The 22,890-nt window shown below is 38.7% G+C and overlaps 3 protein-coding genes across 5 annotated transcripts; 1 reads left to right on the forward strand and 2 right to left on the reverse strand.

The window, feature by feature from the left end:
- Positions 1-504: 504 nt before the first annotated feature.
- Positions 505-7,233, reverse strand: pks1 (polyketide synthase 1). Its single transcript, XM_026292860.1, has 6 exons — positions 7,176-7,233; positions 6,919-7,072; positions 6,667-6,827; positions 6,377-6,580; positions 6,100-6,281; positions 505-5,991 (listed from the first exon to the last, which is right to left on the reverse strand). Exons 1-6 carry the CDS (start codon positions 7,231-7,233, stop codon positions 505-507), a joined length of 6,246 nt encoding a protein of 2,081 aa, XP_026148645.1.
- A 1,083-nt stretch (positions 7,234-8,316) lies between these two features.
- Positions 8,317-16,187, reverse strand: LOC113121696 (ATP-dependent zinc metalloprotease YME1L1-like). 2 transcript variants are annotated; one of them, XM_026292403.2, is made up of 18 exons: positions 15,986-16,187; positions 15,268-15,387; positions 14,654-14,822; positions 14,380-14,481; positions 14,186-14,271; positions 13,815-13,965; positions 13,536-13,643; positions 12,986-13,159; positions 12,695-12,847; positions 12,473-12,605; positions 12,320-12,382; positions 11,753-11,865; positions 11,324-11,479; positions 10,982-11,133; positions 10,744-10,870; positions 10,377-10,450; positions 9,389-9,475; positions 8,317-9,271 (listed from the first exon to the last, which is right to left on the reverse strand). In XM_026292403.2, the coding sequence occupies exons 1-18, from the start codon at positions 16,019-16,021 to the stop codon at positions 9,131-9,133; spliced, it is 2,145 nt and encodes a 714-aa protein (XP_026148188.1). In that variant the 5' UTR covers positions 16,022-16,187; the 3' UTR covers positions 8,317-9,130. The 2 variants fall into 2 exon arrangements, with proteins under 2 accessions (XP_026148188.1, XP_026148189.1); XM_026292404.2 differs by having other exon boundaries at positions 9,131-9,271; positions 13,560-13,643.
- Positions 16,188-16,294: 107 nt separating this feature from the next.
- On the forward strand, positions 16,295-22,845 carry mastl (microtubule associated serine/threonine kinase-like). Of its 2 annotated transcripts, XM_026292402.2 has the most exons (13): positions 16,295-16,891; positions 17,012-17,149; positions 17,261-17,400; positions 17,511-17,599; positions 17,685-17,791; positions 17,898-18,054; positions 18,198-18,346; positions 18,660-19,718; positions 20,398-20,539; positions 20,690-20,704; positions 21,606-21,719; positions 21,867-21,968; positions 22,173-22,845. In XM_026292402.2, exons 1-13 carry the CDS (start codon positions 16,724-16,726, stop codon positions 22,328-22,330), a joined length of 2,538 nt encoding a protein of 845 aa, XP_026148187.1. In that variant the 5' UTR covers positions 16,295-16,723; the 3' UTR covers positions 22,331-22,845. The 2 variants fall into 2 exon arrangements, with proteins under 2 accessions (XP_026148187.1, XP_026148186.1); XM_026292401.2 differs by lacking the exon at positions 20,690-20,704 and having other exon boundaries at positions 16,335-16,891; positions 22,173-22,843.
- Positions 22,846-22,890: the final 45 nt, after the last annotated feature.

The raw sequence follows: 22,890 nt of genomic DNA on the forward strand, positions 1-22,890 counted from the left end.
AATATTACCAAAAAAAATCAACAAAATGTGTTGAAAAATGTAGGTCAAGATATTTTGAGTCATTTAAATTTTGAATTTTATTTTATAAACAGTGACATTAACTCATCTTAGGGTCATATTACACTGGACCCATCTACATAACAAAGACAATGGTTTATTTTGTGCAATAGAGGCAAAACTATATTCCACAATACACACAATAGTTGTTATAAGGATAAATTAACTACAGGACCTTGTTAGTTAAACATAAATATAAACATACAGTAACACCTGCTTTATTGTTTTAATCTCATTCTGTGATTTTAATTAGCTTTTCTGCAATATGATTTAAGCACATTCCTCATGTAAAACTGCAGGATTACTACAAACACTTGGTTATTACCAAAACTACACAGTGTAACTGAACATACTGATGATAATGGTTACCGTATAGATCTACTGCCAAGACATATTACAATAGAAATTAGAAAGTAATGCTGCACACATCATTATATACACATGAAATTATTCACTATTTAATACAATGGCTACCAAAGTGGCAAGTGTACTGCTGGGGTCCAGTATTCTAACCAAAGGTACATTTACACCTGTCTCCTGGAAAATTTTGTTTTGTAGAGTCATGGCCAACATCGAGTCAATACCCAGTGCACACAGAGCAGAGTCATCATCCAGTTCATCTACACTGACACTGCTTATGTCACTGACAATTGTTCTCACACTTTCATGCACAGAAGACAAATTTTGAAACCTGGGTTTGGTACTATCATCTCTGAGCTCCATTTCCACCAAAGATGACAGCCGCTCTCTGAGAGAGGGATTTTGTGAAAGAACATGAATGTTGAGATTTTTGAAGTTGAACTTGCATATAACCTGTTGTGGTCTGTTCATCAAAAGACACTTTTTGAGAGTCTCATGAACCTCACTCACATCCATTATCATCATTCCTTTTGCCTCCAGGAACTTTTGGAACTGGTCTTTGTTCAACAAGAGGCCAAGGTTCAAGGGACCCCAGTTGATGGACTGTCCAGCAAGTCCAAGGTTTCTCCGATAATGACAGAATGTGTCGAGAAAAGAATTAGCTGCTGCATAGTTACACTGTGAAGCATTGCCAATAAATGAAGATATGGAAGAGTAGCACACAAAGAAATCAAGTTTGTTGTGAAGTGTTGCATGGTGAAGATTTAGAGCACCACAGACTTTGGGTTGCAGCACCTTTTGAAAGAAGGACTCATCAATGTTTTCAATCAGAGCATCGTGCAATACTGCAGCACTGTGAAACACTCCTTTGACTGGACAAGAAAAGAACCTTTCTTCAATCTTTGAAATTACTTTCACTACCTGCATTGACACAGAAACATCACATTGAACATTTATGATAGTAACACCATATCTTTTCTGGAGGAGTTTCATTTCAAACTGCAGCTCATCTGTGGGAGTGCTTCTGGATAGTGTTGCGATACAGCCTCCACCGTTATGGGCGATAAACTTCACTGTCTCAAGTCCCAAGCCAGAAAGTCCCCCAGTCACAATATAAACACAGCTTTGTTTGAAGAGTGGTTCTGGACTTGTAAGTAAAGGTATATCAGACCCTGGATAATCAGATCCTCTGTGATCTATAACAACCTGCTGCACTGTCTTTGTTGTAAAGTAGGACTCAGCATCTGCATCAATATGAGGCTCATTTGTGCCTGTTAATTGAAACGTCTCCTTTTTCAGTGGTAGAGATTCTGACTCAAAGCCTAATGACATCAGCCAGTTAAAGATCTTCCTGTTTCGCGCTTGCAGATGTGATCTCTGCAGAATATTTGCTATATCCAGTTTATGGATATGCATGTGTTCACTTTTCAGTTCAAACATGTTTGATGACAGTGAGGATGACAGATGACTACTACACACAAAAAGAATGTGTTTGTCAAGGCCATCACTGGCATAAACTGGTTCCCCAGTGTAATCAAATGGGGTTAGAAATACAAATGTGTGGCCCTGATCCAAATTTAGAGGTGCTCCTCTGACATGTGGCAGAGAAGAAACATTCCAACCTGATCTGTTTGCTGTCAGAGCCAAAACCTTCATCAGTGCAGATGCTGAGTTTGAAGAAATAATAATTAACTTTCTGTGTTGCTGTTTTACCATAGGTAGCATCTGAAGGATCTCCCACGCCAATATAAAATAAGACATACATGGAGTCTCTTTAAGAAATGGGAGTTTCTTTATGCTGTAGCACACAGCTTCAGGAATTACAATTTTTGCAGCAGCAGTAACTGGATAACACGAGGCAATATGATCTCCTGCTCTTAAACTACGAACATCTTTCCCAACTGCGGTGACAACTCCACAGAAATCTAAAGCCAGAAGTTTGTGATTTTGAGATGCGTGCTTGTTCCAGTACATTGTCTTCCCAAACTTCAAATGTGAAGTGGTGACAGGAAAGTAATCAGATGAATGCACACATACACGGGTTAAATGAATCTCAACTGACTTCTCTTGGACAGGATTTCTATTTGTATCATAGGGGATGGCAGACAAATTAACCATTTTGTATGGATCAGCTGTCTGCAGTACAAAGTTGCTTAGACACATTGCCTTCATATCACTGCCAGAGATATCTGCGTCATTCATTGGGGTCCGTGCTATTTGTGTTGCTGATGCTTGCCCTTTGCTGATCATAACCTCTTGTTGGTTGCATGAGTTTATTACATGAAGCAGCATTTGAATGTCTTCACTGGTCACAGAAGCCAGATCAATCAGCTGGAAAAAGAGACCTGCTGTTTCTGCTGCACAACTCCTTGTCATACCAGAAAGGACAAAACCAGGACTGATGTGGTCCACAGTCAGTTCTGTCGATCTATAGGTTATGACACGGACAGTGCAACAATGTTTACTTTCTTTCAAGGCTAACACAATCTGGCGAAATAGCTCACAGCAATTAACAAAGCAGTCCAGCATCTTCTCAGGTGACAAATGGCTGAGATCCTCAGCAGCCCAGATGAAGAGAACATCCTTCAAATCTACACTGGTTTTGAGTGAGTGATACACTAAATCATACATTTGGTCTGACATCCAGTAGTCTCTGCTTTCCACAATGATTGACTCTGCATGGATATATGGTCTAAGTCCTTTAGCAATACCAAGTTTGTCTTCAAAAACTATTGCTTTTATTTTGCTGATTTGTAAAATTCTGTCTTCATTAATCGTCACTTTTTCACTGTGAAAAAACAGTGACTGAAGAGCATTTGAGCAGTTGCTCAAAAATGAGATTCTCACTGCCTTAAGTTCCACAAGTACTTTGCCATCCAAAGTGGAAAAGCAACCACATACTTCAAGGAAGTCCGCTGTCTCTTGTGTTGCTCGCAAGTACAGGACCATTTTCCCTTGTAGTGGTCCAGATATGGCAACACTACCAATAGCTGAGGGGTATCCCTGTTTGTTTGTTAGCCGTCCAATAGCTACCATGGCGGTCATTTGGAGGAAACAGTCTAATAACGCAGGGTGGATGAAATAGTCATGAAGATGTTTTAGAAGTTCTCCATGGGCTTCAATTACTGTCACAGCTTCCATAAATTCATCACCAAAATACACATCACTGAGCTGTTGAAAGACAGGGCCATATTCAAAACCTGCTTGTAAAAGAATTGAATAGATCTCTTCTCTTGTCATAACCACATTGCATCTTTGGAAGATCACATCAAGACAAATAGTTGGTTCCTCTAATAATGCTTGGCCATCTATATACCTGTACGTGCCGGATGCATGTGCTGTGACAGACGACTGTATTTTAAATGAACCCTCATTCTCTGCATGCTCCAGTGTCACTTTCAGCTGATGACAGTTTGAGCAGAGTGTAAGTAGACTCTCAAATGCAACACTGAACTTGAGCAGAGAAACAGGCTTCCTTGGCTTTAAAGTTGCCATCACTGAGGCATAAGCCAGTTCAATATAAAATGCACCAGGCACAATTGAAACACCATTGTTTTTATGCTCCCAAAGATACGGTGCCACCTCTTTCGAAAGGTTGTACATGTGCTCTTTGTTATCCTGCTTTATTTGGCTTACAAACATATGCGGAGAAAAAACAGATGAGTCTACACCTATTCTCACATGTTCAAAATTCTGTTCTTTCTTTGAGTGGTCGAACTGATAGACTGGTAGAGCTGTGGGCAATGTCTCCCAACCACTGTAGACATGATGCCAGTCCACATTTATGCCCAGTTCAAATAATTTTGCCACAGTAGACAAGATTGAGGCATAATCTTTTTCTGGCTGGACAGAGGAAAGAACTATGGCATCATTCCCCAGAATCTCCTGTATGTTTCTTTGCAGAACTCTACGAGGTCCAATCTCCACAAAGACCAAATTTCTTGTTGATTGCTTGCCTTTCGTTGCAGCACGCAGTGTTTGTTCAAATAAGACCGGCTTTCGAATGTTATTTGCCCAGTATCTGCCATTGCTGAAATCACCATCTAAATACTTGTCTCCAGTCACAGTTGAAAAAAGTTCACATTCCATATGGTTTACATCCAAAAAACCTATGTTTCTCTCAATGTCGTCTAGTATGGGGTCCATCATATTGCTGTGATAAGCTGCTGGAACATCCAAGACATGGAGAAAAGGATTTTTGTCTTTAAATAGCATCTTTAGCCTTTTGTGAAAGATATCAATTGCCTCTTCATCTCCTGACACTGTGCAGGACTGAGGACTGTTGAAAGCTGCAACACAAATCTTGCCAGGGAAGACCTGAACGACTTCTAATACCTTTTCTACGGCCACATTGCTAATCACAAGCATTTTTCCCCCCGCAACCTTGCTCTGAAGAGTACTACGGTGGTACAACACTTTAACCGCATCTTCAAGAGACAAAAGGCCAGAACAGTGAGCTGCAGCAACCTCGCCTACAGAGTGTCCAAGCACTGCATCAGGTTTGATACCCCAGTGCTTGAGGAGATTGGCAATGCCAACCTGAATGGCAAAAAGAAGAGGCTGGACAACATCTGGCCTGCTAAAATTATCATCATACTCACTACCAAGAAATTTACTGATGCTGATGTTTTTATGTCTCTGGAAGACATTCTCCACTTCTCTGACCTTATTGCTGAAAAAAGGAACTTCTCTCAGTAGCTGCATGCACATATCCCTGTAGGCAACCCCATTACCACAAAATACAAAGACCACATGGATGTCAGACCTTAGAGACTCAGCTTTTGTCTTCCGTACAGTTGTCAGCTGATGTTTTAAATCTGAGAGGGAAGATGTTAGAAAGGCCTTCCTATATTTGTGTCTGGAATGACTCCTTCCACATGCTGAGGTGTATGACAATGCCTGTAAGTCAACTGTTTCATTGTTGCATAGCTTCTGGTGGGTGTCAGTGATGGACAGGATAAATGATTTCTCAGAGGCTGCAGATATTACAAAGAGTTTTGGGCAGCCTTTTTGAATCTGTTTGAAATTTGTAGTCTGTTTGTGTTCTCTTACAATTACATGTGCATTTGTGCCACCAAACCCAAAGCTGTTGATCCCAGCTACCCTTCCTAATGGCCTATTTGTTTCCCATACTTCAGCTTTAGTTGGAATACTTACATTCAGAGCTTTGGCATCTACACTTGCAGTCTCTTCAGAGTAGAAAACTGAGGGAACAATAGTCTCATGCTTCATCATTAGGAGTACCTTAATGAGTCCAGCCACTCCAGCTGCAGATTCTGTGTGTCCGATGTTGCCCTTCACAGATCCAATCCGCAGCATCTCTGAACCAGGAGGTCTGGCTTTAGCAATGACATTGGAGATGCTTTCTGCTTCCGTTGGGTCTCCAACTGGGGTCCCGGTCCCATGTGCCTCTATGTACCGGACATTTGCGAGGTCAGTCTGGGAATAGATTCTTCGCAGCAGCTCCTCTTGCTGTGTTTTGGAGGGTTTGGTGATTGGAGAGACTGAGTGACCATCTTGGTTGACTGCTGTTTTGCTGATAATGCCCCATATTTTGTTCCAGTCTTTTATTGCCTTTGTAAAGAAATTCATGCCATTAACATTACTACCTCAGTCTTACATGCAATAATTTAATTACATTAAATGAAAAAATAAATTAATTAAATACAATTATGCACTTACATTTTTCAGAGGCTTCAGGAGAACTACCCCACAGCCCTCCCCTCTACCATAACCATCTGCTCTGTTGGAGAAAGGTTTGCTGGTCCCTTCAGGTGAGATCATTTTGGCCTTGCTGAGAGCAACAAACACTCTTGGCTCTATGATACAGCTGACACCTCCACACAAGGCCATCTCACAGTCTCCTGGTTGAAAGAGAGAATGAAATGAAACATGCAATGCAGTGTTTTGAATACCATGTTTTCGGGCATGACATTTGGACGGAAAGAGAACCAAATACCTTGCTTTATAGCCTGGCAGGCTAAATGTAGAGCCACCAAAGATGAGGAGCAGGCGCTGTCAATGGCAAAAGAAGGGCCAGTGAGATTAAAAGTGAAGGAAATTCTATTGGCAGCCACACTCATGGCCGTCCCAGTGCCGCTGTAGTGTGTTATTGTAGTAGGGTTGTTACTTCGGAGCATCTCGTAATCCCTGTTCATAAGACCTGCAACAGTACAATCAAAACAGAGTAAGATTAAATTGTGTATGATGAATCTCTGCATGCGGTTTTAAATGAGCTATAGTGCTCACCTATATAAACTCCAGTTCTGCTTCCACTAATGCTTTCCATAGCCATCCCTGCATCTTCCAATGCTCTGTATGTGCACTGAAGAAGGAGTTTCTGTTGAGGGTCCATGAAATCAGCCTCTGCTTCAGTGATGCCAAAAAACTTGTGATCAAACTCATTAAACCTACAACATAAAAGAAGCACATCCATCATAAATCAGTTTCTCTCAATAGATTAACACATTAACAATCAGCCTCAACATGCACGACACTTACCCTTCTATAAGAGCTGCTCTGGTTGTTTGTGTCTTTCCGGGTTTGAGGTCATCAGCACTATACCAAAAATTAGAGTCAAACCTCTCTGCGGGAATATCTACCACACAGTTCTTTCCCTTCAACAGAACTGTCCAGAAACTGTCCAGTGACTTGCCTAAAATGAAAAAGATCACAACACCATTAATGTACCTTGAGTGAAGATAACAAGAAAAACATTAAATCTAAATCCTTGTCATAGCATAATAAATAAGGCAAACCTCCAGGGAAATTGCATCCAATGCCGATGACCGCTATGCCATCTTTGGTGTTCTCCATTGTTTCTCATTAGTGAACTTCATTCATCTTTCATTCATCGAATAAAATGTAAACCTCTCTCCTTACTAAAGTTTGTGCAGTACTGGTTGGTGCCTCTGGTTAGTACTTCTGCTGCCAAACCTCTCACCCTTTATAACTGCTGGTCCAGGTGTCAATGAAAAGGGACAAGAGGGCACAACAATGCCCTGGCTTATTGCATCTCTGCTGGCCACATCTGAAACTAAATGCTCTAATTGTAGGTTAAGGTAACTCAAAGGTAGCACTAAATAAGCTTTTGTTCTTGATTTCCATTTGAGAGATCTGTCAGTATTGGCTTCTTTTGTTCTTTTGTTCTCTTATCAAAGGAAATAATTGTTTCCCCTGTGTTTCTTAAAATATTAGTTAATAAGACTGTTAAAGATAAAAACACAGAATAAAAGCATTATTTTATTTTCTTCTAAGCATAAACAAAATCTAGAGGATGTTTTCATTACATGACCACAGAGGAAAGTAATACAGATTCTTATGTATGTTGTGACAGTGGTAATGGTTAGTTATGTTAAAATTGGTGTAATTTCTATTTTTTGCATATATGCAGCATGAAAGATGTCACTTAGAGAATTATCAGTTTTTGTAGTTGCCCCAATGTTACAAAGCATTTTAGTTTAATGGATCTTCATTTTTGGTTTCCAGGCCTTCAAGCTTTAATTAATTCTACCTGCTACAATTTCCAGCTCTGATAAACCCACATCAACCAGTAGATACCTTTACGGCAGCAAAGAGCAGACTGGAAAATCAACCAACTGGTAACTATAATGGAGCATTTAACAAGTGTAAGAAGATAGAAGATCACTGACAATTCACTGACTCACAAACCTAAACCTAAAGTAGCAAAAAGGAAGGTGAATATAAAACTTCACCAGGTGGCTAAAAGCAAAACATAAAAGCTAATACTGCTCTTTGTCTACTGGATGCTCAAATGATCATTTATTTGATAATACATTGCTGATATCAGCTCTTTGACATGATAATACACTAATGTGGTGCAAAAGGCAAGACTTTATCCTGCTCCCAATTACCAAGGAAAATAAAAAACTAAAAGACTACAAGCTTAACTTTTATTGGAAATATATACTGTACAGATTTATGAATAAGAGTAACCCTTTTTTGAGATTCAGGTGGGCCTTTGACTGGAGTAACAAACAGAAAAGCCAGTCCTTTCACATCCTTTATAGTCACATTTTCCCTCTTTAGTTACAGGTGACCTTTGATTAGAATTTCACACATTTCAGAAAGAGGACAGACTTTGGGCACTTTAATAAATAAATAAACAAAAACTAACAGTAAATGGCAGCTGTAACTGAAATACACAAATTTAGAGAGAGAGAGAGAGAGAGAGAGAGAGAGAGAGACAAACAAATGTTCTGCAATGAACACTTATCACCTGTACAGTTAAATAGTACAATCTAGACTGATTTACTTTATGGTCCTGTGGTGTTCACTGGTCTGAACATGCTTAAAATTAGACAGACGCATAAATGAAATGTTTTGGTCTTAATTAACCATGATCTATGTCCAAGTCATTTGCCAGAGGTCATCTGTGTTGGCAGTAAAAGGATAATTAATGAAACCTCAAATATCTTTATAGACTCTAGTGGACAACCTGGTGGAGAACACTTATTTTCATCCAGTTAAACAGTGTAGTGCTTTACAAAATTACTATAAAATCACCTCATTTACATGAAATATCAAAATCAAAAGAAATTTGTTCAAATAAGAATTTATAAGGGGTAAAACAATTTCAGTGTCATCTTCACATTGATAAAAGGGATAGAAACAAGGCCGTCAAGGGGCCTGTGCTTGATTGCACAGCTTTATATACACATATGACACAAGTCTAAAATGTTTATTGAGGTATCTAGTGGTCAAGGAATTTGCCTTCCAGCACCAATTGGATTTCTTTGGCATCCAGAGTTTCGTATCTCAGCAGGGCATCAGCTAGTTCCTTGTGCTCCTTACTGTAGGTCTTCAGGATGTTTTTAGCACGTTCATACGAGTCCTGGGTGAGATAGAAAGAACAGTAAACTAGAAATTGATAAAAAAGAAGTTGTAAATTATGTGTATAAATATACTTGGAATCTAACATCAACACAATTTGTGGTGTGGAAAAACTTACCTTAAGTAAAGCCCTGACTTCCTGTTCGATGGCAGCTTGTGTTTCTGGACTCTGCTTGGATATGTCACCATATGTCATGACACCAAGCTGCAACAAAATGCAAATTACATCCTCAGATTCATGCACTGGCTGTTACTCATCATTATAATGCTGAAGCTGTGAGAGTTTAGGAGGCAAGTGTTATAGCTTTTTATTGTCAGGTATGATCATATTTTCTAGTAACAAATATACTACTAGATTTCATTCCACCTAAACAATATAAAACACTATCTGTTGGTTCTACTCAAACATTTAACAAGAGACACGTTGCATCTTTTCAGGCTGGGATCAGCTCGTGGCTGCAAGAAGACGTCTCTTCTTGGGTTTGTGGCTGCAGCCCCGAGCCTCACACAGACTTCTTTATTTATAGCAAACAAGGTTACACAATAGTTACACAGAAGACCTTTAACATATACTTCGTTCGCCTTAGAAACAAGGAAACTGGCTTTTGTCCTTATAGATTCATGAAGTTCAAACAGGGGACACTTGGTGTCACAAGTTCCTTGCCCTTGTCTGTTTCACTTCCCAAACTCATACATTCTTACAACATATGCACAACTGACAAGTGTTGAGCTGTCAACATTCAAAGCAGTCAAAAGTTCAGTTACACAACAAGATCACATGTACATTTACTCATGATAAACAATTTAGACTTTTGATCCTAAAAAGTGGGTAAATACGGTAAAATGATATAAAAACTTAGTATTATGCGGCACATAAGCAGAAATATTTGTAGCAGTATTAGTAGTGAATGTTTAGAATTTAGCTACATTACATTCACTAAAAATACAAATATGCTGATGCCCTATCCTAAAAACCTATATTGGTTGACAAATAATAAAAGTAAAGTAATAGTAAAATGCAGCTTGCCTAAATTTAAAGACAGACCTGCAGTAATATACAGAAAAAGACCAAGAACAGCATCGTAATCAGCCACACAAATTTTTACCTTGTCACTCATGCCGAACCTGGTCACCATCAATTTTGCTATTTTAGTTGCACCATCGAAGTCACTGGAAGCTCCTGAAATGCAAAATAACAACAGAAGTTTGAAACTACTGTCAAAGATACCCAAAACAAACACTCCATATTACCAAACAATTATTTTACTCTAGCAACAAAATAGCAATTCTGAAATTATCACAATTCAAACCAAAATAAAGATGTGCATGATTTGATACAAAAGCATTCCTTTTTATCTGCAGGAAACCACAAGCAGCACAAATTTATCTCTGCACCCCTTAACTGCATTTTAGATGCTGTTAGCAAATTATTAAGACCTAATGTTTAGTTATATCAAATCTTATATTTCATACCAGTGGTGATGTAGTCGTCTCCAAAAATAAGCTCCTCTGCTACACGACCACCCATACTAACATCCATCTGAGCCAGCAGCTGTGCTCGGGTCTCGCTCCAGTGGTCATTCTCTGGGAGCATGGACACCTTGACGACAGACAAGGAGAATAATGATATATTTGAGGAATTTTAGGACCTTGTTAAAGAAAAACAACTCACAGAGCACTGGTATGACATATATATAAAACCAACACTCACATGGCCAAGAGTTGGACCTCTTGGCATGATAGTAGCCTTATTGATGGGCATTGCATCTTTGGTGTAATAGGCAACGATTGCATGGCCGGACTCGTGGTAGGCTGTGATGGTTTTACTCTTCTTGTCAATGTTAACACTCCTCCTCTCAGGGCCTGGTATGAAAATTACACATTAAAAGGATTATGACTAAACTGAAGATGAAAGACTAAAATGTAGGGCATATGACTTAAATGTAAAATTTCTTAAATAGACCCCATTTGTATTGTGTTTGCTAAAGAAGCGTGTCTAGGTAATCTGACTTGTGTGATGCTCCACAGATCCAAGCACAGTATGTGTATTCACCCATGAGGATCTTGTCCTTAGCAAATTCCAGCTCCTTCATTGTGACCATTTCTTTCCCATCCACAGCTGCCTTGAGGACCGCCTGGTTGATCAGGTTCTCCAGCTCTGCTCCAGAGAAGCCCACAGTGCCCCGGGCAATAACCTTCACATCCACAGCTGTGAAAAAAACAAACACAAACAATGCTATCTTTACAGAGGGGATCAGTGTTCAAAAGACAATAGTGTCCTTGAAATGGCAAAGTTATTATTAAAGGTTTCAAATGATAGAAGATCTCTTGTTGCATTGTATTTGCTCAATAAAACCAGTTGCCAATTACAAATATTGTATGAAATGATAAAAATATAAGGGTAAGGCTACAGTTTAAAAGATCTGCTTTGTAATATTTACAAATAACTTTAAATACATATATTTCTTTACACTCTACCTACCAGGGTCAGCTTTGATCTTGGAGAGGTACCAGTTGAGAATTTCAGTTCGTCCTTTCACATCTGGGCGAGGAACTGTCACTTGCATGTCAAATCTCCCAGGCCTTACCAGAGCACTGAAAAATAGAAGTTGTAATTGCAGTTTTAATTAAGTATCACATATTCATAAATTCTGTTAAATTACTAAAAAATCTCACATAAATGCTTTTCTTTAGAAGCTGTGTAACAGCACAATAAGAAATGCAGAAGATACTCAAATACTTAAAATTATGTGTTGGATATTAATTAGCTGTCAATGCAAAATTAGAGAAGCAGCACCTTGAGAAAATATCTAAACAATGTTTGGCTTTATTTATCTTCAACTGTAAGTAATTTTCCATGCAAACATGCACAAAAATTAGTAACACTGTAGTCAATAAAAACACGTCCATGGTAACTTATATTTGGTGTTTGTTGTCCATAAGATTCAGTTTATCATTGTCTGAATAGAAATCAGGGCAAGAGCACAGGCACAAAACCTGTCAGGCATAATAATAATAGTAATAATAATAATGTGAACTGTAAACATACTTATCCAAAGCCTCAGCAAAGTTTGTTGCACCAATAACAATGACACCTTCGTTTGGTTTAAACCTGTTAAAAAACATTGAGAGTAAGGAAGTTAAAGACTAAAGTTAATTCACACTATGCAGTTTAACATAACTAAGTTACAATAAAACAGACCCATCCATTTCAGACAGCAGCTGGTTGATGGTTTGCCTGGAGTAAGGATGCATAGGAGACTCAATCCTCTTTCCACCAACACTGTCCAACTCATCAATGAAGATGACACATGGAGCATTAGCTTTTGCCTCTTCTGCACATCACAGAAAAAAAAAAGAGATTAGGACTGAGTGGAAACACTTTCAAATGTTATTCACACGATCTCACATCCAACACACTTACTAAAAAGGTTCCTGATGCGGCTTGCACCAACACCTACAAACATCTCGTCAAACTCTGACCCGGAGGCATAGTAGAAAGGGACATCAGCCTCCCCGGCCACAGCTCGTGCTAAGAGAGTCTTTCCTGTTCCTGGTGGACCAACAAGTAGGATCCCTGAAAGAATAAGAGAAAAAAAACAGGATAACAATAATATCATATGAAAAATATAGGAAAAGACCATTTTCTGAATTTGTGCACTAGACTATTTTCCTACACAATACCAGGAAATAAAATATGAAAAAGTTATAATACCTTTAGGAAGCTTTCCACCCAGAACTGTAAACTTCTGGGGATTTTTGAGAAACTCGACAACATCTTGTAATTCATTCTTGGCCTCCTCCGCTCCTTTGACATGATCAAAAGTCACATTCTTTATCTGAATGGGGTACACCGCTGGGTCAAGACCAGATGTGGTGCGGAATCTCTCTGTCAGTCCCACAGACAAACAAACAGAAAACAAAAACAAAAAAAAAAAGAGAGAGAGAAAAAAATCCCATCACTTTACTGTATTTCATAAAAAAACTGTGGTATTATAACTGCTTATCATACAATGTTTACTGAGGCACAGAAGTAAATACAAAGATCCAAATGTATGTTGCTTTTCCACATCTATTGCTACCAACTAATAAGTAGTTAGTTAAACCACACATACCTTGAAAACATACATAGCTGTAAAAAGATATTTAAGTACTAATATACAGTGCTATGCTGTAAAATAATCATTCTCTATCGTGACTTATTAACTATACTTTGTGTGTGTGCATATTTGCAAACACAGTAAAGGATGAAAACTTGAACAAACCAGCATCAGAAAAGGACCCTTTACCCGAGAGAAATGGGGTTCTTGACAATCCATAAGCACCAACAAGTAGGAGCACCAAGAGGATCAACCTGGTTCTCCTCAGTGAGTCTGTCAAAACACAGCAAAGATGGTTAGCAGGATTCAACTCAGCACCTCCCACACAAAGGAAATGTGGCTTTAGTGTTACTGACTGAGAGGAATCCTTTGATTATGTAAGAGTGCTTTTCTTTCCAGATGATAACTTTAATGCCCAGTTGCTAATGTAAGTGAGCCACATGCCTTGTGTTCTCTGTGTAAAGGCCTGTGACCTCATGAATCCCTCAGTGAAACCCATTTTGAAAGCTTCACTCTGATTTTCAGACAGGTTCCTTTGATTATTCACATGGTCCAGTGACTGTGCCTCTGGTTCCCTAACCCGCTGGATGAATCCCTATGAGAGAAACAAACCAAAAGCAGGTTAGTAAACTTCAACAGTCCACCATCCGCTATTTTGTTACTCTTTGTTTGTTAAACTAAATAAAACATTTAAACTGGTGAACAAAAAGTTGCTCTATCTAAATAAAGTAAATGCAGCACAAAAGATGCAATCTTCTCACTAGGCATGAAGTTAAAAAAAAAAAACTGCTGGAACTACGCAGTAATATGCTGACCTTCATGAAGGGTGACGTGTAGACCTCAGACTCCATTCTTCTGGCCTCTGATCTAAGTCTCTTGAAACCCCGAGTCTGGACCCAAACTAAATAGACATACATGGAAATATGAAATATTACCATAAATGCCAAGCACTTCATACAAATAGATAACTAACACACAGCAGGTTAAGTCCTCAAAGTCATTATCTTACCAGGCAAAAACTGTAATTGTGAGCAAACGTCTTTCAGAGGACTGTGGTATTGTCTGTGGAACATTGGTGAGCCAAACCCCCACAACTTTCTCTGTGGAAACCCTGTGAGAGAAAAAGTACCAAATATTTGTTCCAGCTTAAATAGTAGATGGCCATTGTGTAAATTAATCTCCTCTGATGTACAAAATGATCTCAGATCCTAGAATAATTGTTAAACTGTGCTTTGGGTCATTTTCTTATAACACCATGAAGTTGGGTAGCCTGAGCTGCTCACCATGTTTGTTGTGAAAGAAGCTGTCTGCAGAAACATGACTTGTCTTCCATATCAAAGGAACAGAGGGAGGTTCCTTTGGTCCTGGTATAGGCAGCAACCTGCTGACCACCTCGTCCAGCTGACCCACCTTGATCTCTGACAGACCAAGATCCCTCAAACTAACATTTGGCTGTAAAGAAATAAAAGCATAATTGGGTTGTGTATATTTTGATTTAAACAATTATTGTGGCAATTATATTATGGCTTTTTATAGCCTTTGAAAAAAACAACACCCGTTCACTCAGTTTATCAGATACAAAAAAAATGAACATATTGACTAATACAAGTTAGACCTGCTTCAGTATTGTAGGATTTGCAAAATAATTTCTATGAAAATAAAATATTGCAATACTGAAAAACAATGAAGTGTGTATTTTTGCATAATGCATAAGCTGTTTAAGAAAATACCACGTTTTGTCATATTTATTATGTCTTTTTATGTCTTTATAAGAACTTTTTTTGTCTTGTTCAGCATAACCATCAAATTAAAAAACATTCAGGTTCAGGCCATTAATAATTATCTATCATACCTGTATGGGCCTAAGTATGTGATGTATGCATGGTGCCCATCTCACCTCTTTGATATATGAATTGTGCTTTGGAGGGAAGTCTTTGTGCAGGCTCTGGATTGAAGCTGTGGCTGAGTTCTTCGGGGAGTGTAGGGCACTGACAATCTGGTTGAACGGAACTATCATCTGCCAAATACATCAACAACGCAGGGTCAAATACAGTCTGCCAACACGTGGTGAGATGCATAATCCTACAACTACCATAAGTACAAAACACTCACAAAACGTCATGTTTACAAATGTCTTTTAAAGGGGAATCTTCCAGAACTGATTATTTAAATACAATTACACACAGATAATTATTATGATCCACATACGTCAGCTATCGGTGTGTTACGTAAACTCAACTGATTGAGCTGAAGATTAACCCTGAGTTAACCCTATTACCGAACATTTACTTGATCAATCAAACGATGAAATCATGAGCAAAACTAAACTATACACACAAAAGCAACACAAACCGCTACGTGACGTAAACATGAGTCACGTACTGACGCAATCCGTCGTTGACTTGAAAACGCTAACGTTAACTGACGCTAGTCACGTTGTCACTGACAAAAAGAGGAGATTTGACAAAAAGACAACGGACAGGGCATATTACCGTTATATCTCCGATACCAGCCCTTCCTGTGCAAAGCCGACATTCAAACTAAAATACAGAGAAGCACAATATTTAGCTAGCTAAGGCTACTGTTAGCTAACGTTAACTGTCCAGTCGGCTTACCTGCTGTGGGTGAAACGATGTCGACAGTGAAAACATTTTTCCGGAGGACACTTCAAAATAAAGATTTGAAGAGCGAAGGTATGAGGACAGGCCCTCTATCTATTTCATAAATGAACTAATCCCTCTTTTTACACAACTTTGAACAGTTTAGCTCCTAACAGCAAATCGATGCTCCGACAATCACAGTGGAAATGGACTACAAAATGACGTCTACAATTACTTCCGTGTACAGCTTGAGTCATTGAATCCATTGTGAAACCGAGAGCCTTTTCAAAAATTGATTTTGAATGTTCAGATTGTATGTGACAAACTTAAACATAACTGTAATTTCTATTTTCTAATTACTTTTAACCATCTTTTAACCGAATGACAAGCTCTGGCAGTTATTAAACTACCTTATTATTTATCACCCATTGTGCCATCAACTGCCTGATTAAAAAACGAAAATCCTATTCGGGTAGCAAACATTACAATGTTTGGAGCAATATGATTTAGTTATTATTTTCAGAAATGAACGAATAACAAAGGTATCATTACATTAAATGAAGAACATGCCATTCTTTACGTACAGGCAGCTGCTTGGAGGACTAAAATGACGTCAGATGCGCCGCGAAAGATCAGTGGGATTCAAAATTTCAAAACAAACTCGAGGTTGTTGTTTTGTTACCTAAGGTTTATTTCCGAGCTAGACCTCTGTGGCAGACACAACTTAAATCCGCATATAAAACCGGCTAAATAATGGACCGAGGTGAAAGGCCCGACCTCAGATCAAGCGACAAACCGGTGGATATTCCTAAAGCACCTTCAATCGAGGATTTTATCGTGTTGAAGCCAATCAGCCGTGGTGCTTTTGGCAAGGTCTATCTTGCACGGAAGAAATGTAATCCACGATTATATGCCATTAAGGTGAGTCACCTTAGTAATTAAGTTATATACAGTTAAGTAGATGCTGCTAAATTGTCTTTAAAAAAACAAACCAAAAAACACTGACTCTAGCTTAACCTGGTTAAAAATACTCTGCGTCAGGTAATGAAGAAGGCAGAAATGGTTGATAAAAATATGACGGGACAGATGAAGGCAGAGAGAGACGCACTCGCATTGAGCAAAAGCCCCTTCGTGGTTCACCTATTTTACTCCCTTCAGACTGCCACCAACATTTATTTGGTAAGTTTCAGTGGTGACGCCTGTTCTGAGCAGCATTTACAGTATCTCATCTGTGAAGTCGTTATATATAATGTTAGTTGCTGTTAAACCTTCATTTCTTGGTGCTTGCAGGTAATGGAATACCTTATTGGTGGAGATGTCAAGTCTCTCCTTCACATTTATGGATATTTTGACCAGGATATGGCAGTGAAATACATCTCAGAGGTTGCTCTGGCTTTAGACTATCTTCATCGGCATGGTATAATCCACAGGTGCTTTGATGCTCTATTCGGTTTTCAATATCAATACATGTATATAAGACAGAGCAATGTGGGTGAGATTTAATGTGTGGCCTGATATTTACTCACTAATCCTTTTTTAGGGACCTGAAACCAGACAACATGCTTATAAACAATGAAGGCCACATCAAACTGACTGACTTTGGCCTTTCTAAAGTCAAGCTTGACAGAGGTATTAAATTCCCTCAGCTTGACAAATGATCAAAGTTTGTCACTAACACAATTGTCAATAATATCTTCTTTGCTCTTTGCATCAGAGCTCAACCTTGTGGATATTCTAACCACCCCATCCTTGGCTAAACCAAGTAAAGATTATTTTCGGACCCCTGGTCAAGTCCTTTCCTTAATCAGCCCGCTTGGATTCGTAAGTTGATTTGCATAATTTGGAATGGACATTGTCCTCTGTGCATGCTTCATGCATAGGTTGTGATGCATAATGACTCTTTCTTTTTGTATTTTATCAAACACAGAATACACCTGCAGGACGAGGCAAGCGTCACTGCAGTGCCTCTGCTGTGTCCAGTCACGTCAGCTGTGGCAAAGTGAAACAGAATAACTCACTAGCTTCGCCCCTAACAAACTCAAAAGACCAGCAATCCTCTCCAGCTTGCTACCCTTGGAAACTAGGTATGTATATATAGTACTTTTTTCATTCACTAGCCTTGTGGACTGAAGGATTATGTAAAAACTTGAAAAAGTTGTTATATAGCTTCTGCTAACGTCTTGGTAATTAGAAAGTCTGTTTTGGTTTATCTGTTTTGCCTGTACAGGACCTAACAACACATTGTTTAGACCTCAGAACCTGGCTAAAAATTTGACTCCCACTCTGCTGAAGAGCAGAAACAGGTTTGAGACAATGAGTCAAGGTAGCACCACTGATATAGAAGATGCTGCCAGTCCACTTTGGGAGTCTGAAGAGGTTGGTGATTTTACAACTATTACTGTTGGACATTTGTGACATACTAAATGTTTTGGTTAGGGTCAGTGGTTAAGAATGTCGCTTGACATTTAGGGGTGCCATGTTTTTTTCTAATCTAGAATACAGTACATAGTCTATGTATGAGAGGACAAATATAACAAAAAAAAAAGGAATTTATTGATTGATTAATTGCTGCTTTGCTTCTTATTTAAAATATGTCTTTATTAGTTCCTGTATTGACCTTTGCATTTTGTTGATTATTTAGTTTTAGTAGTTTAGTTTTCCCTTTTCTGTCTCCCTCACAAATGAACAGAACGTCAAAGAGGACTCTGGGTTTAAAGGGCCTGGACACAACTGTGCTCCCACAAAACCTGGATTTGCTGACTTTTCTGCTGAGGTCACCACTAGTCTGCCAAAGAAGCCAAATCCAGACCATCTTGAGAAAAACACTATCATAAGGAAGTCTGTTGACACAGGTCAGGAGGATCTTTGTTTGTCAGTGAGAGATGACACTCAAACTATAGTTCTTTCATCTGTGAAGAGAACATTTTCAGATGTAGACAGAAGTCCAGAACAACTGGAGCAAAAACCCAAGAAGAGTACCACTGACTACCAAAGATGCTACGAGATTCCAGAAGAAACCTCAAGGTTTCACACTGGCCTGACAGAAATATTTTCCACTGTGGAAATAGGTGAATTTATGGCATCCAGTGAAGGAACTGGATTAGCTGAAGGCCGGGTACCAAAGAGATCCAGTCCCATTGATGTGGCCAAAACCCTGTTTTGCGAACTGGAAGAGCAAGCAGAAGAAGATGTGTTTGAAGATGGAGCCAAAGATTTGTCACATTCAAGTTTCACATCACCCCTTGCTGAAAACAGTGATATTTGCAGGAGCTTGAGCCTCGACTCTGATGGGTCTGTGCATGAAACATCCCTGACTATGGGGAGCAAATTATCTCATAAACCCAGCAAGTCTTCCAGAGACAGGAATTCTGCATCATCTGATGAGGAAGAAAATAAAGATCCATCTGTCACACAGTCACTCCTACAGATTTCATCCTCTGTTACTGCTGAAAAACACAAACTTAGTAACTTTAGTTTGAGAGGTAAATCTCCATGTTCCTTTATGAACCGGCTCCCTGATCTGGGCTGTGGTATGGCACAGTCCCCCTCACTCCTCAAGCCACGAAATGCTGTAGCTTTCCGGAGCTACTGTAGCTCTATTAACCGCTCCAGTGTGTCTGGGATCTCTCGACTTAGCTTTCAGTCTATGGAAGCCATAGATGCAACCACATCAGCCTCTCATCACTGTTTCTCTGGCACTGTAACACCAGTGCAGAAAAAGCACAGCTGCAACAGCTCTCTCATACAGGTAGGCATGGAATCAATCAGTCAAAATAGCATTTTTCCTATTCTTAAACAGTCACAACATTTAGAATAAATATTTTCCATTGGCTGCTCAGTACTTGTATGAAAGTAATTGATAGTGTTGGCTGAAGGCTAGTGCCACATTGGATTTTTGCATGGGGTCTGTACAGGCTGTAGATGTGTCTCATTGACATGATTTTAATTGAGATTGTCCTCATGCAAGCATAATGATCCGTCTACTTTTTTTATGTCTGTGTTGATTCATCAAGTTGAGTCAAGCATGCCATCTAACAATAGTGACTACTCGACAAAATGACAGTAGTTACCCATAAATAAGTCACTTTGCTATATAAGTCACAGGACAAGCCAGAGGGGAAAAAAAACAGACTTATAGTCTGGAAAATATGGTAGATAAATAAATGTAGTGAGAGAACAGAAGGTCACTTGAGAACTATTTGATAATCGCGTTACTTTTTAAGCAGATATCTAAAATTCATTCATTTCCAGTATGGATGTTTAGTTTTTATAGACTTCTGTAATAGCAAACTGAATATCTTGGGATTTGCCTGGCAAAACCTAATTTGTTAATTTGAGCTTTAGGAAATGGGATAACATTTTTGGACTATGTTTTGATATTACTGATATTATTCTCATGTTATTTTTTTTTTGTTTCCTCACAACAGAGTCCTCAGCCCATGTCGATATTCTGCACCCCTTACAGGACTCCAAAGAGTGTTCGGAGAGGCACAGTGCCTGTTGAGCGTGGCCCCATTGTAGGAACCCCTGACTATTTGGCTCCAGAGCTTCTTTTAGGAAAACTACATGGTAAGACATAGATTGTAAAAGCTAATTTACTACAAATATATAAGCTTTTCTGTTGTATTTGATAGCCAAGGCAGACCTACGGTTTTATAGAACATTATGCTATAGTGTATATTTCACACTGGAACCCTTATGACAAGCTCTCGGTTTCAGGACATGGTCAGCATGGTAAGTTTATTATGATATTGCTAATTTTGCAAGCAAGCTTGCATTTTCACCTAGCATGCTAATATGCTATAGGAAATTGGCTGGTTTTTCCCTGTTTCCCAATTCTCACTGTTGTTTCTGTTTCTACCCTTTGGACTGGTTAACAAACTGTGGGGCTGATCATAGGGAAGGGGGCAACATTTTAAGTGTGATTACTAAGCCAAAAAAAATTGTATTGGCTAACATCATCATTAACGGTTTAAGAGTCAGATTTGTGGAGGCTGAAATGGACAAAGGGGGTTTTTGGCTCTAAAAATCAGTGTATTCTGTATACTCCTGCATGCTTCTGCTGACATGCAAAATGTCATCTAAAAACAACCTGTAAATTTGACATGCTATTATTCACTCAAATGTTAATATGCCGAGGGCTATATTACCTGTCAGTGGCACAATTCCATTTCGTAGCATGATTAGTGCTATTTCATGAACAGTCTGTCATGAATGAGCCTGTGTGGCAGAAAGTGTTTATTCGTCTGCAATTGTCTTTCTATAAATGCAATACAAAAAGTTGTTACAGTAATTGTAATTGTAAACTCTTTTGAGTTTACAATTACAGAAAAGTATTGATTCTTCTTTAGAAGTTCAATCGCCACAAAACATTGGTGTGTGTTGAATTTACAAAATTCATAAAATGAGGTTAGTTGTAAAATGTTCCACTGAAGTGAATTTTTGCTGTAATGTGTGAATCATATATACAGAGAATGTAAAGTTTATGTCCAGAGATTGACTCCCTCCCTCCATAATCTAACTTAGTCCCCGCTTCTGCCACTGCAGTACAATTAGTGCACTTTAACAGCAGAGGGAAATTGTTTGTGAAGCCAGCAAAGCTATGACATGTGACTTTTCTTTTGCTAACAACTAGACTGCATGGTGGATTGGTGGGCGCTAGGTGTGTGTCTTTTCGAGTTCCTCACAGGTGTACCGCCTTTTAACGACGAGACGCCTCAACTGGTGTTTCAGAATATTCTCAACAGAAGTGAGTTGGGTTTTCTATTGTAGTGTCATCATTCACACTGCAAAACACTCATTTTGTTTTGAGAGCTGAATTAATGATGTTAATTAACTTTCATTGCTTCTGTTACCACCTCACTCTTTTAAAAAAAAAAAAAAAAAAAAAATGTAGACATTCCATGGCCTGAGGGAGAGGAGGAGCTGTCTGAGCCTTCAAGTAATGCGATTGAAATCCTCCTGACAATGGACATGACAAAACGGGCTGGTCTCAAGGGTGAGGACCACTTTACAATTTAACAATTTTAATTTGAAGGAATTAGCCTGGTTACAGACCTCTGAATCACCTTTAAGTTTTTTCTCAGATTGATACTGAATGAGAGTTGCCCCCTGTCATACTCCAGGTCAACAGTCTAGTTGTAGGATATATTAAAGGGAAATGGTATGGTAATTCTGATAATTTTGTTTCAATTTCCACCAGAACTCAAGTGCCATCCCCTGTTTGAAGGCTTGGACTGGGACAACCTGCAGAACCAGCCAATGCCCTTCATACCTCAGCCAGAGGATGAAACTGACACTTCATACTTTGAGGCGAGAAACAACGCTCAGCACCTTGCTGTCTCTGGTTTCAGTTTATAGCATTACTGTCACATATGCTGTGTGTATGTGTGTGCACATTTGCTCTTAGTGAGAAAATCTCCCAAAATCAGAACCATTATATAAATAAATGCACAGTAATGATTTGGATTCTGATGGTGTATTGGTTCAAGGCTGTAATATATTTTTAAAACCTATATGTGATCATTACTCAGGTAGTTAGAAGCAGATATTCTAGAAAGTAAATATCTTGTAAAACTTTCTTATATTATAGTTGTGTGTCTAAAATTCAGAAATTCAAAAATCTTGTTTGCTGCTGGTTGAATTTATTAGAGATTTCTGTTATGTTTTATTAATGAAACAAAGTAACTCTCCATTTTATGTGGCACTGCATGGACAGTACCCTTGGATTCTCTTTGTGTACAGTACTGCGAAAGAAAATCACACTAATATATTCATGAATAATGTATGTAAAACATGTTATTTGATATTTGTGAAATTTTATGTTTCATTCTGAAGACAAAATAACTCTAATAAAATGTCTTTATAGGATAATGTATTTTATTCCCTTTTTGGAAAGTTACTATATAGGACAAATGCAG

Source organism: Mastacembelus armatus, chromosome 20, assembly GCF_900324485.2.
Source record: "Mastacembelus armatus chromosome 20, fMasArm1.2, whole genome shotgun sequence".
Classification (NCBI taxonomy): Eukaryota; Metazoa; Chordata; class Actinopteri; order Synbranchiformes; family Mastacembelidae; genus Mastacembelus; species Mastacembelus armatus.